The sequence below is a fragment of the Garra rufa genome, chromosome 3, assembly GCF_049309525.1.
Source record: "Garra rufa chromosome 3, GarRuf1.0, whole genome shotgun sequence".
NCBI lineage: Eukaryota > Metazoa > Chordata > Actinopteri > Cypriniformes > Cyprinidae > Garra > Garra rufa.
The window spans coordinates 39,272,250-39,292,890 of record NC_133363.1 but is presented as its reverse complement, the minus strand read 5'-3'; the positions used below and the strand labels follow the sequence as shown (position 1 = coordinate 39,292,890).

General features: G+C 35.8%; 1 protein-coding gene across 1 annotated transcript in view; it reads right to left on the bottom strand.

Moving 5' to 3' along the window:
- The window catches only part of ncs1b (neuronal calcium sensor 1b), a 47,799-nt gene that overhangs the window by 8,080 nt on the left and 19,078 nt on the right, over window positions 1-20,641 (bottom strand). Inside the window, exons 5-8 of the mRNA XM_073836080.1 lie at window positions 10,853-10,991; window positions 4,824-4,902; window positions 1,379-1,467; window positions 1,196-1,273 (exon numbers count right to left, since the gene is read on the bottom strand). Coding sequence (XP_073692181.1) covers window positions 1,196-1,273; window positions 1,379-1,467; window positions 4,824-4,902; window positions 10,853-10,991 — 385 coding nt within the window. The remainder of the gene's footprint in view (window positions 1-1,195; window positions 1,274-1,378; window positions 1,468-4,823; window positions 4,903-10,852; window positions 10,992-20,641) is intronic.

Below are 20,641 nucleotides of genomic sequence, written 5' to 3'. Positions count from 1 at the left end.
AAGTCCTTACAATAACCCTCATAGGGTGCAGCTCTGATCTGAGATTGCTACAGTATTGGAAAGCATACCATCTCTGTGAACATTTCCAAACAAGTCCTGATCTCATCTTTCAGGGCTTGAAGAGGGCTTGAGTGGGCATTAATGCTAGGCTCCAATGTTAGTGGTAGTGCAAGCCAAACTGGCATTTATAGACCGAGGGCAGCGTTAGTGACGCTAGCTTTGCCACAGATATGAGCTTTTATTTTCTACTGTATACGATGCAACGGATTGATGATGAGAATGTGGTTAGTAAATTGAATCTGAGTGACTTTTCTTGACAGCTTTAGTGATGATTGAGTGCTAATTGTTACTGTTGAGCTCAGATTGCATAAAAATCCATTGCCTTAAAGAAGTAGTTAAAATTCTGTCATCATTTACTCACCCTACAAATCTATGCACATTTCTAAGAAACTAAGAACTACGAAAATATTTTGAAAAATGCTGATAAACACACAGATTTGATTTCCCATTGACTTCCACTGTATTTTTTATCTATACAACTCAAGTCAAAGGAAACTGAAACTGTTTAGCCTCCACATTGTTTAAAATATCTTCTTTTATGTTCCACAGAAGAAAGTACGTCATGGAAAGTTTAGAACGACTTAAGGATGAGTAAGTGATGACAAAATTGTAATTTTTGGGTAAACTAGAAGTTAACCCAAATGTCATCCAAGATGTTTATGTCTTTCTTTCTTCAGTCGCAAAGAAATTAAGTTTTTTTTGTGGAAAACATTCCAGGATTTTTTTCCATATAGTGGACTTCTATGGTGGCCAATGGTTTGAAGGTCCAAATTGCAGTTTTAATGCAGCTTCAAAGGACTCTACATGTTCCCAATCAAGGAATAAGGGTCTTATCTAGCAAAACGATCAGTCATTTTCTTAAAAAAAATTATATTTATATACCTTTTAACCACAAATGCTCATCATGGCCCTCAAAAATCTGTATTTCTTTGCGACTGGAGAAAGAAAGACATTAACAGCTTGGATGACATGCGGGTGAGTGAATTATCAGGAAATGTTTTATTCTTGAAGTGAACTTCTCCTTTAAGTGAAATAAATGCGCAAATTAAATAAAATAAACAGCCCGCTGTATAATAACACTCAAATTTGGTTTGGATTATTAACTGGTTCAGTGTGATTGGGGTCAAGAACGAACCTTATCCATCATGGCAAAAATGCGATCCACTCTCTTCTCCGGCGTGTTTTCTTCTTCTGGAAGGTCCACTGTGTTTCCCTTCAACAAACGCAATTGATGTTAAAGACATCTGAGAGATTTTGCTCGTTAAACAAATGCCATATGTTCCGACTGTAATTACAGCTGAAATGAACGGGGACTTACCACCATCTGATAGATGGCATCTACGATATTGAGCATTTCATCACGTGTGATATAGCCATCGTTATCAAGATCATAAAGCTTGAAGGCCCCTAAAGCGTGTAACAAGAAGTCATGGTGAGTGTGTGCAGAAATACAATGGCGCTTTCCATAAACAGGGTACAATATATGGCCTAAAAAGTAAAAAAAAAAAAAGAAAAAAAAAAGTAAGTTTTCTTTTTCTTTTTCAACAAATGGTTTGAGCAAAGAGGTGCTTAACCTTTAGATAAATGTAATAGATACTGTTGTTTGATTTCAATTACTAGATACAGCCAAGAAAGACAAGACTGCTGAGGTGAGACAAGGCCAAAATCACCAATTTAAGAAGCAATGCAGACTGTCTTGTTGTTGAAAAAAGCACCATCAGGCATTTTGTTAGACTGAGTTTAATTTCTTTTGATTATTAATTGTAGAGCAAAGTTAGCAGAATGCAGACTAAGCTTATAGGCACTGCAAGGAATGATAGACACAGGACTGGGTGATAAAGTCATGCTTTGTATAAGCCAAATCATTGCATAGCAATTACAGCAGTGAGGAGCGACTCTTTCATCTCGCCATCTATGGTTTTCTCTTTACACCAGGACTCCAGGACGTCCCACCCATACAGCCCTACTTCATTCCACTCATCTACAACAAAGAGGCAATCCTACGGCTCACACAACAGAGTGCAAACATAGTTCAGTGCCTGGGGTGAAGAGTCAATAGAGAAAGAGGCGGTATATGTAAAAGAGTCTGTTTAACATCAGTGAGGAAATTGCTTTGGCTGTTATCCGCTGAGGTAATTTCACATTTAATCAATTTGACAAAACACAGTTGCCCCAAAAGTATTCAGACACTTGAACCTCAATCAAAAATGCGTGAATTTCTTGGTATTCGATAGTAAAATATTAAACCAAGTGACATTTATTTGAAAGAAATATTTTACAAGCCAAACATTTAACAAGAGAACCCTGCAGCTGTTATATTTTTAAACAATAGGTTTATTCTTAAGGCAAAAACTATTTGGAAACTTTGTGTTAAATGTTGATCATGTGGTTACTTTGACAGGACATATGCTTGAACATCCTACAGGAATGGCTTTTGAAAGCCAATAAAGACTGAATTTTCGATATTTTGACGTCATATTGAGGGTTTGCACTTACGTCACGATTTGATCAGTTACCCGGATGCGCAGCCAAACTGGTGATACTCGGATGTAAACAACAGCATGGATCGCATGGCTAATGTATTACAGAATATGTTGTTCTGCTAATTTATGCTGTCTAAACCACAGAAAAAAATGTGTGGAAGCTGCTAAATCATATAGAGAAGAGCTTAGTAAGCAGAAAAGGGCGCAATATTTTGACAAACTAAAGTTAATAGGTGGTAAAGATACTTTAAAGCAGTATTAATTAAGATATTAGCCTAATATTTCACCTACCTGACCGGAAATGACACAAGAAAAAACACAAATATTGTCAGGATTTTTGCCCTGGAAATCCTGGTTTAGTTTGGCCAAGCACAAACGCCTTTTCCCCTCAGACAGTTTTCTGCACTATCAATATTTTATTTAATGCTATGAAATACAGTGATTTTTAAATGTGACTAAAGCCCAGTTCAAACTACACAATGTTAGCATGATTTTGGTATGATCAATGTGATCTGACAAAAAATGGTAAAGGCCATTGCACTTGGAGTTTTTTACGTTTTTTCGTATTCATAATCCTTAAATTAATAGTATTAATTCATCCGTTGCAAAAAAATTTGCATAAAAATACAAAATGGAATCTTCAACCAGCGAGGATGATTTTGTTCACTCTCTTAATAAAAAGAGAGAAAGAAAGAACACATTGGGTCCATCCAATCATAAGATATAGAGAGGAATAAGAGAATACTTTTTATGCGCACCTCCTTATTAATGAGCTGCTGGATTATCTCGGGTGATTCAAAGTTTACTTCAGTATGTCAGTAAACTTTGATGCTTTGCTAGCGTTACAGGAGCCACATATTATAAAGAAGACCACTTATTTCTGTGAACTCAGTGTACAAGGATCTTTACAGTGCTTTCTGCTGCAAGACGAAGTGGATAAACTTGTCAGACGCAATTCTGTATTTTGGCGTTTGCTTGTACAATGGCTCTGAACTGTCAAATCACTGCTCAAAATGCTTGCTACGAATGCGAAAAACACAAAAAATCGACATGCGAAAAATTTGGAGGAAAAATTTCGGACTGAAATTTTCGTATGCGTTTTACCATTTGTTTCATATTTGTCATCGTTTCCCATCAAAATGCTTTTTACGGATGCGAAAATGCAGAAAATCGAACCTGATCCGAACTTTTTTGGTGGACGAAAGTTTCGGAGGCAGTGTGCAAACGTGATTGACACAACGTTAGACCGTATTTATATTTAAACGTGCAAATAATTTTGACGAAAAATTCGAACTCAGTGTGCAATGACCTTAACCCTGGGTATTATGACATGTATGGCTTAAAATTACGCAAATGATGTATATTAATGAAATATGTAGTAGAAAACCTATGAAAGATTTATATTATTTTAAAAATCCACATAATTCTATACATATTTTGGACTATGGGGGGCACCATTATGATGCGAAATGGTTGTGCTCGGTGAGCTACTGGTCGAGCCTGTTGCTATTTTTACAGCAATACAATTCATTGTATCGGTAAAAAAGTGATACAATGACCACAGCTACTGAAAAACCTTACAGATGCCAATGGATGTAAGTGTAGGCTTAAACCAAATGTCGTACCATAAAATTTCCCCACAAGAAGTTTAAACGCCCTGGATATCGATTGAAATCCATCGTGAGAAACTCCTTTATTGGCTGCGACGTCATGACAAGCATCGGCATGTTTACATCTTGCAGGATGGCATCTAGCGTTTCTCGTCTCTACCGTTTGTAAGCTCTGTCAGTAGCTGTGGTCTACTAAAAGCCTCAAAGGCATCAGGGCTGAAGCGTAAAGAAAAAAGACGTGGGTCTTTAGGAAGTTTTATTCGTCCACAAGCATCTTCCCATTCTTTTCTCCTCTTCTTATGGCTAGGATAGCAATGAAGACTTCGCTTCACTAGTTATCAGCAGTATCTCACTGAGTGCAGCCATTTGACGTCACTGAAATAATAGCGCTCTCCATAGTCCAAAATATGTATGAAACGATTTTAAATTATGAGTCTTTCATGGATTTTCTGTGACATATTTCAGTAAGAAACATCCTTTACGTTTTTTAAAGCCATATAAGTCTTAATACCTGGGTTCACCTTAAGTGTCTAAATACATTTTGGGGCCAGTGTATGTTTTATATAGAGAATAAATGAATGTATTAAATCCAAGCATGTACCTTACCACTGCTTTTTTCTTTCACTAATTGTCACTTGAATAGGCTTTTATTAATCAAAAACTTGCTTACAGCGGAGCTTTTCATCCAAGGTCCCACGTGAAGTCACAGACAAGGCCTGAATGAACTCTGAGAACTCAATCCGTCCATCCTGTGGGGATACAAAAATTGCCCTTTTATGATGATGCCACTGAAAACCTAGTAATACTTTCTACATAGAGCCTACTAATACATTTTAACACTAAAAGCTAACATTAGATCATACATTAATAATGTAACATGTAAAATGAATGCTGTAAAAAAAAGTCATTTTTTTCATGATGTCTAATGCACTAATTTTAAAGTATACTGTAGATCCTCATTGTAAAGTGTTACCCAGAAGCCTTCTGTTGATTTGCAAAAGTAAAATGGGCCAGTGGGCTGCTATTCCTGTCCCACCCCCTGCTCTTCCTTGGGGCTACAGGCTGGCACCACCAGCCATTGCAAAAAGCATTCCACTGCCAAATATCCAGCAGATACGTTATGACATATTTTGTGATTTGTCTATTGAAACCTCTCTAGGAGCAAGAGAGGAAAACGAATGCACTTTCATGTTATTTAGTACACAGCTTTTCCAAAATGTGTCTTAAAACCTCAGGGGGTGGAACACTCAACTTGCTCGTTCAAACCTTACTTTATTATTTTATGAATATTTATGATTCATGACTAGGCACTGTGTTTTCTGTCATCTTCGAATGAGATGGAGCTGCTGGGCTTAAGGAACCTCTGAAGAGGCACTAACAATGACAGACAGCATTTAGTTACTGTGAATAAAATTATCCAATCAAAGCATTGTTCCACGGGCAAGCTTTCACACCCAGGTGACCCTGCCTGATTTGCATTTGCTTATTTTTGCAATGTATTATTTCAGACTGAACTGTTCTTGAACTACAGGGTACAAATAGCTTGTAAAAAAACAACAACAGTAATTATGCATGCCAGCAATTTGACTATATACTAAAGGCTCACCATAGACAAGCGAAGAAAAATGTCTATATAAAGCTTTCACTACCCTTGCACTTTCACAGATTTATTTTGTGCTATACCATAATATAATATACATTTAGATGCAAAAAAAAGCAAAGTCTTAAAAAATTACATTTAAACCAAAGTTTGTATCACGCAATTCTGAGAAAAAAAGTGTGAGAAGTTCAGATTTTTTTTCTCAGAATTGCGTGACACAAACTCGCAATTCTGAGAAATAAGTCGCAATTGCATGATATAAATTCCCGATTGTGAGTTTTAAAGTCAGAATTGCATGATATAAACTCGCAATTGGGAGAAAGAAAGTCAGAATTGTGAGAAAAAAAATCTGACTTTATTTCTCACAATTGTCGTTTAAATCCTGCAATTCTGACTTTACATCTAGCAATTCAGACTTTATAACTCACAATTGTGCATTTATATCTCACAACTCAATAGCTACACTGTAGCTATTACTATGTTTTTACTCCCTGGAACAAGAATCAAATTCATGTTTACCTACTGAATTCCTCTGTATTACCTCAATCCATTTTTCCCTTCAACATTATGAGTTTTCCAGTTCCTGCTATAAAACTGAATCTATGCAGTGTTAAGTTTCAGTCAAATATAGCCTAGAGGTTCAAAGGTTCAGGTTTGGTGTCATCAAACCACAGAATCTCATTAATCCAAATTGTTGCATTTCCTATACACCTCAGGCGAACTCTAGGTGAGTCAACTTTCTTGCCACCCTTCCTTATGAGTCACATTTGCAAGTGTATTTGCTTTCACTGTCTCATGCAGTCTGTTATGGAGAACAACAACAACATCAGTTACTGTTACTGCCCTACAACCCTTCCACTATTCAGATTTTGGACGACAGCCATTTATTTAATCTTTTATCTCACTTTTAATGATGGCTTTCATTGTGTTCAGAATTGTATTCCACAACATAAAACATTATTTATATTCTTGCCTAGACTTGCATTTAATATGATCTGCTTGAATGTTACATGGTCATAAGAGTTTAGTGTTTCGTTAAAACCACACAAAAGTGGGGATCAGGTCAAGTTAAGTTTATCGTTCCAGTCATACGTGAGGTGTTGAGGTTTGGCTCGTCATCATGGCCCTATTAGCCCCTGCTGGCAGATGCTAAAACTACACAATCTGAAGTAGAGTGTGTTTAATGGACTGTTCTGCTGTTCAGCTAATTGAATATACTTTGGAAAAAAACAACTTTCAGTAGACAAAAACTCTATAAAAGAGTTTTGAAAGTCTAGGACCTTTATAGAGTGTAACACATTGTACAAGTATATTGTTTGTTTTCATCTGTGTTAAATTCAATATGGTGTCTAATCTGATTAAAGTGACTGTGGATTTTTGAAGAAAAAAATGGTATACCGGTAGAAGTGCCTAAGCAATGCAGACAGCATCATCAATTGAGAGGGCATGCCTGTTAACTGCACACAATTCTCACTAATGGTTGGAGAACTTCTAGAACTATTAATAACACACAACTAATTCTTTAACTAGACAAATATACCAAGTGTTAATGGCCATTAACAGAAGCCAGAGACGCTGACACGATGGGAAAAATATAAGAAAAAAATATCTAAATACTGAATTGGGGGTGGTGGTTTATATGAATGTGTATCTGAGAGGAACTGACTTTAGAAAAGTTTAGATTGTATTTTCTTTTTATCTTACCTCCGTATAATGCATGGTTAATGTAATATTTAAAACTGCAGGGTTGCTTTGTTTATAGCGATAACTAAAAAAATAAATAAATAAATAAAAATTGCTGCTGTTCCATAAGCGCCACCTGCTGTCAGAGAGTGAATTTGCATTCTCATTCAGCCAGTCGTGCAATTATGTTTTATGTATTATAATTTCACAAAGCTAGGGTCAGATCATTCTGTTTTTGCTTTAAATTCTGAAATTATACAATCTAATTTACATCAAAAACTGCTCATGCTTTATGTAACATGTTTGTTTGAATCACAGTCACAGAAAAACCATGATAACCTGTTAAACCATCAGAATCCTTAGAAAAACTTAAATGATGACCGAACTTGGCTGAAATATATACTACCAATCAAAACTTTTTGAACAGTAAGACTTTTAATGTTTTTTAAAGATTTCTCTTCTGCTCACCAAACCTCCATTTATTTGATCCAAAATACAGAAAAAGTATTTTTAATATTTGAAAAACTTTCCATTTGAATTGTATTACACCAGTCTTCAGTGTCATACGATCCTTCAGAAATCATTCTAATATGCTGATGTTCTGTTATAGAAACATTTATTAGGGGCCAAGCACCAAAGGTGCTTGTGAAATTATAATACATTCCTGCAGTGTTTTTATCACGGTGCCACCTGGTGGTCAGGGGATATAAAAATTGGCTATTTTTGCTTATAACTTCTCAATGGTTTAGCCAAAAACCTCGAAACTGGTCTCGTTAGATTCAGAGGAGCATGCCAAGTCGAACCATATCCAATTTTTCCATGTCAGCCATTTTGGGCGTCAACCATTTTGAATTTTATTATAAAATGCTATATTTTACGAACGCATTAACGTATCATTACGAAACTCGCTATGTATCATGGCACCATGCCCTGACAGTACTCAAAAAGTTTGGTGGCAGCGCCACCTTGTGGACAAAAGTTCTAAGAAAATTTTTAAAAATGCTAATAACTTATATGAAAAATGGCTTATTGTAATGAAAGTGATCTCAAAATATTCCTTGGGTCCGGCCGAGAACATTGATACAAATTATGCCATAATTGGCCGAATTTTCTGTTCGCCATTTTGATTATTGTGGAAAACCTACTTTTTCGAACTCCTCCTATACCGTATTTTCACCAGATTTGACTCGGATCATCTTCAGACCATGCTGACAAAAAGTTATTTCATGTCGATATTCAAAACCGTTTTCATTTAACGCATCAACGAATTTGCTGAAAAGATGCCAAAGTGCATCTGAAGCTGTATCTCTGCAAAGCTTTGAGTTATTTTCACCAAATTTTGTATGTTGCATTGTCACCTCACACTGATTACATCAAATCAATTTGGTAACAGTGCCACCTATTGGTCAAGGGTAATAAACTATTATTCAACTATTAATTATAACATTTCCAAAAAAGCTAATAACTGTAGATTGCATTAGCCTATTGTAATGAAAGTAGATTAAAAATATTCCCAGGGTCAGGCCGACAACATAGATACCAATTATGCCACAGTTGGCCAAACTTCCTGTCCGCCATTTTGATTTATGTTGAAAACCTACTTTTTCAAACTCGTCCTAGACCGTTCATCTGAATTTCACTAAAATAGAGTCAGATCATCTTCAGACTGTGCTGACAAAAAGTTATGAAGTTTTCGTGCAGCGCCTCTACAAATTTTAGGCTTGATGCCAAAATGACTCTGAGGCTTTATCTCTGCAAAGATTTGACATAATGACACCAAACTTTGTGTGTACCTTTGTCACCTCACACTAAACACACCACATCGATTTGATAACAGCGCCACCTGTTGATCAAACGTAATAAGCCATTAAATCATATCAGTAGGGATTCTACATTATTTTTCTGTCATTTTGACTAAAATCATCTTAAAATGGCTTCCTTTTACTCATTGTTGCAGTTGGTCTGGTGTTCCTGCCATCCTTAGCTTCTCATTTTCCCTTTGGAGTGCTTGGCCCCGTAATTGCGTAATATATTTATTATTATTAATAATAATTACAGACGAGTCTTTTTTTTTCAGGATTCTTTGATGAATAGAAAGATCCAAAGATCAGTCAGGATATATATATATATATCGTATACATTTTTTGGGGGGGGGGGGGGGAATAAAAAAATGTTAAATGTATACTTTTATCCATCAAGAATGCTTTAAATAAAAGTGATGGTAAAGACATTTATAATGTTACAGAAGATTTCTATTTTAGACAAATGCTGTTGTTCTGAACTTTCTATTCATCAAAGAAACTATTATTATGTTTTCAACATAATAATAATAATAATAATAATAATAATAATAACAATAAAATGTTGTTTGGAGCACCAAATCAGAATATTAGAATGATTTCTGAAGGATCATGTGACTAGAGTAATGAAAATCTATCTTTAAAATCACAGGAATAAATCACATTTAAAAATATATATTCAAATAGAAAACAGTTATTTTAAATAAAACATTTTTTAACTGTTTTACTGTACTTGGAATTAAATAAATGCAGGGTTGTTAAGCAGAAGAGACTTCTTTAAAAAGAAAAAAAACATTAAAAATCAAAAACATTTCAATGGTAGTGTACAGTACATGCAATTATTTGCTTACTTTTTATATTTTTTACATTGAACAGCTATAATAATTAAACGTGAAAAAGGATAACACAAACGTAATATCACAGAATAAAACTGGCACCTTGCACGGACAGATACTCAAAAGGCAAAACTCAAACTTGTCAAAATGCCACAGCAAAGAATTCAAGCAAAGGGAGAATTGTGATGTCTGCTTTTATGCCTCTTTGACCTCTGTTCTAGAGTCAGACTACAGAGTTTGTTCTGTTATACATCACTGCAGTTCTTCACAAGCCCAGACTGATAACATCTCCAGAACACTGACCATGAGACGGTGGCTGGAAAAGTGAATCTGAGGTGAAATGCACCGCAGTGGTACAAATTACTACAAAAGAACAAACAAAGGCCAAGACTAATGTCTCTAACTAACAGCGGTGCCTTTCAAAATCTATAAATAAACATAGGAACTAGTTTGACTGTGTGTGTGATCTCTGAAAGTGGTTTGGCTGCCAGACGACTCTTATCTGGCAGGGCTAACTGGCTCCTAATCACATTACAGATTGCATAGATAACAAAATGAGGCTATTTAATGAATAATTAATAAAAGGAACAGATCACAATTCGCAAGAGAGTGAGAATAATTACCCTTTCACCTCCCATCCATATACAGACGTACACTTTGTAAATGTGAGGTCTCTCGCTGTCTGCTGTATACATAGGCAGCTGCCTTCTAAAAGAAACAGAATGTCTCCAACCCTAAAGAAACTTTGTTGTGCAAAACCCTAACAGTGATGTCACTTCACCTTGTTCTCGTCAAAAACATTGAAGACAAATGAGGCGAACTTGGTGGGGTCGCCAAAGGGGAAGAACTGCTTGTAGATCTTCTGGAAACCTGCAGCATCGAGCTGACCACTCGGGCAGTCTTTTATGAAGCCCTTGTACCTGGAAGAGGGGAAAAAACATTTTAATTACACACACTGTCTTCGAAAAGTGAGCAAGATGTTGCAGACGACTGTTGAACAGTCTATGCTCATCTGTGAGTGTAGCACCTGACTGATCTTCATGCTAACAAAATAGGCTTATGCTTTTATACTCTGCCTCCTGCTTCAGAAGATCTCTGAAGTCTGTTCTTTTTCTGAAAGTTAGAAATAATTTATAGCTGGATCTGTCAGCTTTCGGAACCCTGCTGTGACTTGAGAATGACATGAAACAAGAATGAAACTTTCACTAAACTACAGGTAGCAAGTGATGTCTCCTGTCTATTTTGCCCTGCTGGTCAAACCTTCATATTCAGAAAAATATTTCAAGTTTTTTTTCTGCAATAAAAATAACAAAACACTTTATTTAGTTCAGGCACGTTTTTTACGCAGCAAGGATGCATTCAATTAATCAAAAGTGACCGATAAGACATTCATAATGTTACAAAAAGATTTGTTTCAAATAAATGCTGTTCTTTTGATCTTTCTAGTCACCAACGAATACTGCAAAAATGTCACGTTTTCCACAAAAATATGAAGCAGCACAACTGTTTTTAACACTGATAATTACAATTGAGGTCAAAAGTTTACATACACCTTGCAGAATCTGCAAAATGTTAACTGTTTTACCAAAATATGAGGGATCATAACAAAAAGCATGTTTTTTTTTTATTTAGTACTGACCTGAATAAGATTTTCACATGAAGATGTTTACATAAAATCCACAAGGGAAAATAAAAGATGAATTTATAAAAATGACCCTGTTCAAAAGTTTACATACACTTGATTCTTAATACTGTGTCGTTACCTGAATAATCCAAAGCCTATTTTTTTTTTTTATGTTGTTCATGAGTACCTTGTTTGTGCTGAACAGTTAAACTGCCCAAAAAAATCCTTCAGGTCCCACAAAGTCATTGGTTTTTCAGCATTTTTTGTGTATTTGAACCCTTTCCAACAATGATGTATGTGATGTATGATTTTGAGATTAATCTTTTCTGAGGACAACTGAGGGACTCATACGCAACTATTACAGAAGGTTCAAACACTTACTGATGCTCCAGAAGGAAAAACAAAGAGCTAGGGGTGAAAACTTTTGAACAGATTGTGCTTTGAATGTATATTTTTCTTATTTTGTCTAAATATTATATTTTTTTCATTTAGTACTGCCCTTCAGAAGCTACAGAAGTTACATGTTTCCGAGAAGACAAAATAAGTAAATACACCCTGATCTTCAAATTCAAAACGTTTTCACCCCCCTTAATGCATCGTGTGTTTTTTTTTTTAAGCATCAGTGAGTGTTTGAACCTTCTGTAATAGTTGCATATGAGTCCTTCAGTTGTCCTCGGTGTGAAAAGATGGATCTCAAAATCATGCAGTCATTGCTGGAAAGAGTTCAAAAATGCTGAAAAAACAAAGAATCTGTGGGACCTGAAGGATTTTTCTGAAGAACAGCGGGCAGTTTCACTGTTCACGATAAACAAGGTGCTCATAAAATAACTATCACTAAATAAAAAAAACACAGCTTTGGTCATTCAGGTAACAACATAGTACTAAGAATCAAGTGTGTGTAAACTTCTGAACAGGGTCATTTTTATAAATTCAACTATTATTTTCTCTTGTGGACTATATGTAAACATCTTTTATGTGAAATAGCGTATTCAGGTAAGTACTAAATAAAAAATTGCATGTATTTTGTATGATCCCTCTTATTTTGGTAAAATAATTAACATTTTGCAGATTCTCCAAGGTGTATGTAAACTTTTGACTTCAACTGTATAAGAAATATTATTAGGCACAAAATCAGCATATCAGAATGATTTCTGAAGGATATTGTGACACTGCGACTCAAGTAAAGGGCTGCTGTAATGGCTAATGTATCTTGTTTTAAGGGTGTTTACATATTTTTAAATGAAAAACAAGACAAAACCATTATTTTTTAAGCAGTGACACTTCTTTTTAAGATTTCTTGAGTTGATGATCTATGCAAGTCTGGTGAGCTGCATTGCAGGGTACAATGCGAACTCTGAATTGTCTAGCTCTTATAAACACTCACCTTCTAATCAAGCTGTAATTTTCACCTGTGCAGCTGCCTGTCACACTCAAATGCTGCATTAAATTTATACCCACTAATGTCAGGTTCACCCAAGCAGACTTTTAGTGCAGCTCAGCTTATCACAGAATGTGAATTCATGCTGTTACGTGACGTGACCGTGAAGGGAAAGAGGGTCTATCCCTATCTCAGTACAACACTCTTAGCTTTGATTCACATGCTGAAACTCAGTGCTTAGTTTGTCTATTTTTCTCTCCCTTTCCTGATGATAAAGGGCAGGAACTTACTTCTTAAAAGGAAAGAAGACTCTGCTAACATGAGGGACAGGACAAGCACAAGGTCATATGGGTTTGTTTGCATACCCCAATTTGGTTTGGACTGAAACCAATTTTGTCTTCAGTACGATACCAGACAATGATACCTCAGAACTAAATCGGGACCTTAGACAACAAATAAACAAGCTTAAACAATAGATGAAATGAAAGTCTACTCCCTTAAAACTAATATTTTGGCAAAAAAAGCAACTGTTTGCATCAATCTTGCAAAAATTTTGACAAATTATGTTAATCCAACAAACCTCACTGAGCTAGAGGAAGTTAAAGGATTAGTTCACTTCCAGAATAAAAAATTCCTGACAATTTACCCCCATGTCATCTAAGATGTTAATGTCTTTCTTTCTTCAGTCAAAAAGAAATTAAGGTTTTTGAGGAAAATATTCCAGAATTTTTCTCCATATAGTGAACTTCAATGGGAGCCAGTGGGCTCCATATAGTAATTTACAGGAGTGACAACTGAATTCTACAACTGAAATCACAGGAAAAGAGCAAATAAGAACAAGAATGTAAACTTAAATTCAACACTTTATCTGGCAAATATGCCACAAAACAAAATATCTGCACCTGTCTACTTAATTAGCTCTATAAACTGGATTGCTTTATGAGCCAAGCCCCACAACAAGTCTAAAAATGCTTAATAAGCGTCACTTATAATAAGTGGACATGGCAACCTTTCAAGAGCATTCTGCGAAGCAGCCTTCCAAACACAAACAAAACTCGAGAGCTCTGTGGTAACAGTGGTTTAGTAAGAATCACCAAATATAACAAGTCTCTTGTCACTGTAATATTATTTTGGTCAGTAGTAGGCTAGCAGATACCAAATTTAGAACGCCAAAATGTTACTATAGTAACCAAAGTGTCAGTCATGGCTATTTTAAGAGCCAGTTTTGTTCTGTACACACTAAAAACAATCCATGAGTCAATGTAGTGTATACCTTCATGTAGCCACCCACAAACTAACACAAGCAGTACTCTACAGCACAACAGTAACCTTAAAATAAAGGACTATTTTAAAGGGATAGTTCACCCAAAAATGAAAATTCTGTCATTTATTACTCACCCTCATGTCGTTCCAAACCCGTATGTCCTTCATTTTCGAAACACAAATTAAGATATTTTTTATATAATTAATTAAAAAAAAAATATATATATATATATATATATCTTTAATCTTTCGTTTTCCCATCAAGGATAAAACTAAACTGTCAGTGTCCTCTCTCCTCTGTGATGTATTTTTCACTGCATGAGAACATGATGTGTGGCATAAAAGTGCCATGGTTTGTCGGACATAGCAGCAGTAACTAAGGGGGACAGTGGAATCTGGTAAAATAGATGTAAAATAGATTTAAAAGTTATTAATAAATTACTAATAAATGCATAATTACCAAACTAAATTTCACAAAAAAAATAGACATAAAGCGTCTGAAATAGCCCAAATTGCATAAAAATGTATTCCAAATCATACTAAAATAAAGTATTTTATGTATATAAACAATCAAGTGAATATAAAAGCACAAAAAAATGCCAATATGGGACATCTATCTATAATGGAAAACACTTTGCAGTGGTCGTACCACATGATATTTGGTTGCACCACATGATATTTCATATTTAGTCAAAATTTACAAGCACATTTGGCCACCTGAACAAAACAAGCTTGCGTCCCACAACATGCCACTATGAAATTCATAATAAAAATAAATACTTGAAGAAATAATTGTTTTTTGAGGTCATAGCACGTTATATCCAAGTTGTGGTAACTACATACCAGCTGTTAAAAAGGTTATATTTTTCTAAATTTGAAAAAGAGTTACAAATCTGTTTGATGCTTCTATGGGTCCTTGGCAAATATGTAATTGATGTAATATTGCATATTTGAATGAATTTCAACATAAAAGTTCCAAAATGGTAGTTTCTTGATGGTCGCTCCACATGATATTTCTTAAAATGGAAATCATCGGACAAAGTTTGTTTGTATATTATGATGGAAAATATAAATACAAATGCTTAGCAATTTTATACAAAATTACAAAAAACTTTGGAAATCGTGCCAAATAGTGCAGAAAATGAATCTGAATAAATTTAGGGTAATTTCAAAGATGTTTCCAAAACAAAAGTTATAGCTGGACAGTTGTACCACATGATATTTTGAAACTTTAAATAACAAATAACTAATGTTTTTTGGAAAGTTAAAGCGAGTACATACATGGGAGAGGTACTTCATATATATAGCCTCTTTTTTTTACACATTTAAACCAATTTTTGACCCATATATACATTTTAAGCTTCGTGGTAATACGTTCCCTCAATTTTTAGAGCTAAAGGAGTAGGAATGCAGCTGGTTTTCCTGCCAGACCAACTGTAAAGTGCCCGAAATCCCTCTAAAACAAACAAACATGCAGCTAAAACTAGCAAGAAAACCAACAAACCATCTTAGGCTGATATTTCCCCATCAAGGATAAAACTAGTTTTTTCCTACCTCTATGCAGGGTACATCAGCCAATTAAAATGTACTTCCACTGCTCAACTCCTCAGTCTCTTAAAGTCAACAAAGATGTAGCACAAGCAACAACGGATCATTTGTTCTGTACTGTGACATATACGAGTGGAAATATAAAATTGGATTACCAAAAAGGAAAAAAGAAAACGGTGGGGACTTTGTTGCATTCATTTGTTGTTAATTTGATGGAGGCAGATCTAAATGCAAGCTTGCAGTTGATGGTGAAAAGATGGGGTTTAAGCTGAATTAAACATTCAAAGACATGCAAGTTTTAAACACATGATCAGTTTGCTCACTGTCGACTGAATGATTCAGCTGAGCATGTGAGACTTCTTGTTTTAAGAGGTTAGTTCACCCAAAAAATGAAAATTTTGTCCTCATTTGCTCACCCTCATGTCGTTCCAAACCTGTATAACTTTCTTTCTTATGTTAAACATAAAAGAAGGTATTTTGAAGAACCAAACAGTTCTTAGTCCCCATTGACTTCCATAGTAGAGAAAGAAATACCATGGAAGTCAATGGGGAGCATCAACTGTTTGATTACCAGCATTCTTCAAAATATCTTCTTTTATGTTCAACATAAGAAAGAAATTCATACAGGTTTGGAACGACATGAGGGTAAGTAAATGATGACAAAATTTTCATTTTTGGCCAGCAGTTATGTGTAACCAGAGAAAGATTTTGTACACAACCACAAAACCACTCAAAGATATTTTCTACCACATGCACACAAGTATCTCACAGAGGGTCAGGGGTCTGTATAACCTCCTGTAGCTTTATGACGCCATCCTCTGGCCACATGCGGAGCAATGCCAGCTGTGTAATGTCTCAGCAATTGCCCCATTACACCACACCGGTCAGGAAAAAAACACTTAGTCAAGCATGCCTGGATGATTCACAAATCAATTGAGCTATTTTTACAGCTTCAAGAAAACAGAAAGGAGAAAATGTTCTCTGTAAGTATGATTCATGCCTTATCCATTCATTGGCAAAGGGTCTGTAGGTGGTGGTGATGGAAGCTTGGGAGGGGACTGTTGCGCCCTTTCAGGAAGCTCTGAACAACCTTCTACCTCTCAACACAATCACACACACACACACACACACACACACACACACACACACACACACACACACACACACACACACACACACACACACACAATTCAACATCTCCACAGCATTAAGCATGCACAGAGTGAGCTCGGAGTAAATGAGAAGGGTAAAGGCATTTCGTTTTCGGCTAATCCGACTTGATTGCGGCTTAATTTGAGCAGGCCGCTGTTGTCAAAGCAATGCCTGCTGTTTTTTGAAAAGCAAGGAACATAAAACACTCATTCTTCAAATATGATGTGCATAAGTGCAGCATCTAGTTCAAAAACATGACATTTTTAATGTTCAGATTTCAAGAGAAAACAAATTTGCCCCATCAAAGCTGTTAAACATCAGCTTTCATTGAGACATGATGATGAAGTGTAGGCATCGTCTAAAAGGCACTTTCTAGAAACGCTGTTGCCTCATTCTCTAATTACACGCTATTAAACTGTCCATACAAGTTCCATATTTGACTATGTCAGCCTACGATATCAGTTCAGTCTGTCTGGAAAGCTAATGTGAAAATCAGCAATTTACATGCCTTTTCACTGCTGAAAAGACCAGTGTTGATGGTCTAAGCTGGTTGGTTCAGGTTTAACTGGCAAGATCAAATATGGTGAGATGAAAGTCTGGTCATGTGACATGCAAGAACCAATGAGGTTTCATTTGAGTTGAGGTTGGTGGTTTTTGTCACCTGCTGAAACATTCTTCAAAATAGGGATGCATCCCAAAGAGTGAAGAGGAGGGAGGAGGTGAACACTTTTTGAATTTGAAGATCAGGCTAAATTGAACTTATTTTGTCTTCTGTGAAACATTAAGTATCCTCTGTAGCTTCTGAAGTGCAGCACCAAAGGAGAAAAAAAAATGATATTTAGGCAAAAGAGGAAAAAAGTACACATCTTCATTCTTTTCAAAAGTTTCCACCCCCGGCTCTTAACGCATTGTTTTTCCTTCTGGAGCATCAGTGAGGATTTGAACCTTCTGTAATAGTTGCATTTAAGTCCCTCAGCTGTCCTCAGTGTGAAAAGATGAATCTCAAAATCATACAGTCATTGTTAGAAAGGGTTCAAATGCACAAAAATGCTGAAAAACTAAATAATTTGTGGGACCTGAAGGACAAAGGGACTTATGAACAACTATCATTAAACATAAAAAACACAGCTGTGGATCATTCAGGTAACAACAAAGTATTAAGAATCAAGCGTACAGTATGTATACTTTTGAACAGGGTTATTTTTTATTAAATTCAACTAATATTTTCTTTTGTGGACTATATGTAAACGTCTTTTATGTGAAATAACTTATTCAGGTCAGTACTAAATAAAAAATAACATGCATTTTGTATGATCCCTCTTATTTTGGTAAAGTAATTAACATTTTGCAGATACTGCAAGGTGTATGTAAACTTTTGACCTCAACTGTACAGTGTAATTACCCAACATATTTTCCTCCCATCTAGTATTTATTCCATTAAGGGATACTGTAGTACATGTCATTTCCTTTTTTAAACCAGTATTCGGATTCTGGCACATCCCTACTACAAAATATCTTTTTTTGTGTTCCACAGAAGAAATAAAGTCATACAGGTTTGTAACAACATAAGAGTGACTAAACAACGACAGAATTTTCATTTTTGAGTGAACTAGGCCTTTAAGAAAGCATGGCAGTGACACCAGCACCCAAATTGCAACATATGCTGGCCTCTTCAACAGAGTTGTCCATTTGCTCCTGAATAAAATATGTTGTCATTCCTCACACAGCTGCACTGGTGGCAGCTCATTTGACCGTCATCACTTCTGAACCTCTCTTGTTATTAATGGAAGGGGAAACGTTAAAGGAATCTCAATGCTTTTGTTTTCACTGGCAGTTCCTGAAGGCAGTGATTCAATCAGTGCTTTATATGATGACAGCGTAATATTGTTGTAGTTAGGTGCTTGTTTGTGGTGTTGCACGGTTAATGTTTTACCTAAGTAGGATATTCAGAATCAGTGATATCAAACTATCACATTTTAGATTTGCAATTAAGTAGAAGCAGAGACAAATCTTCTGTACATCTGAGTAAAACGGAAGAATATTGAAGTGAGTTGACTCTTTTGAATGAATCATTTGAATGATTTGTTCACAAATTAAACTAAATGGGTTATCAAGTTCAACTAATTTACTCAATTATCCACTTGCAGATTTTAACATTTCACAGGAGGGGAAGATGAATGAAACGTGCCTTAAAATGTGACTTTTTGTTTAGCAAGACTGCTGACAAAAGCTTTGCCACCTTATGGCACTTCAGCTGTGCCCTCCATTAAACGGCACTTCAGTAAATTGCAGTATATTCAAATACAGACTTTCATTATGATGTCCAGCACACGAGTCCATTAGCTCCTGCAGGCAAAGACAAATGACAAAATGAATCGCTCAGATGTTTAATTGCTGTTCCTGGGGCTGTTGGTTAACCTATGCACAGCCTTTAATTCTGCCTCCGCGCTGGTTAACCGCAATGCAAAGTAGTTGGCTGATCAATGCCCATGAGCGCATATAAAAACGGTAATTTATATTATGCATATACTGAGTGGAACTCCTGGTCAATGCTCTGGATTTCATTTCTGTATTATCAGCGACAGAATGTCTAGGTCTAGGATAAGAGGACAATGAATGCTGTAGAATGCAATTCTGTCAGGCTAATGTAATACTTCTGTAACTCAGTTTGAGATCAGTGAGGAAGATGTTCATGTCAGTTTCATTACATTTCAGCTTTGAGATTGAATAACAAAGATTAAAAACACAATCACACAAAAAAAGATATGAATGTTACTCTCAGCCTCAGATTTGTCATCACAGTTAGTTCACTGACCATCTGATGAATAAGGAAAATAACAAGAACCGCCAGTTTCGCTGTAATTAACTGGCTTTATGCAGCTCTTGGACGTAAACACCATTTCTGTCAATAAACTTGTGAAAATTAATTTTTCATTCAAAAACAAAAGCAATTGAAAGTGGGGGGAAACATTATGAAATAAATGGTTTCTCCAATGCATGTTGAGCACAATTATTGGCATCCCTAGAAGTTCTTATGCATAAAATATCTCTGAAGTATATTCTAAAAGCATAAAATTGTCCAACAATAACTTCCTGTTCCACAGGATTGCAAATATGAGGAACACAAAGGCCAAATTCCCTTAATCATCCATCACAAGGAGCAAAACCAAAGAATATAGTTCCGATGTGCAGAACAAGATTACAGAGCTTCACAAAATAGAAAGTGGCTGTAAGAAAATAGCTAAAGCACTGAACATTCCCATTTCCACCATCAGGGCAAAAATTAAGAAGTTCAAATCAACTAAAGATGTTACAAAACTGCCTTGAAGATGGCATGTGTCTATACTGTCCTAATTCATGGTGAGGAGGAGAGTTTGAGTGGCCAAAGCATATCTGGAGAATTGCAGAGATTAGTTAAGTCTTGGGGTCAGAAAGCCTAAAAAAATATCAAACATCCCCTACATCACCACATGTTGTTCAGGAGGGTTTCACGAAAAAATCCAACTCACTCATCCAAAAACAAACTCCAGCACATTCAGTTGTCACGACTGGAACTTGTGGGACTGGCTTCTATGATCAGATGAAACTAAGGGTGTTTTCACACC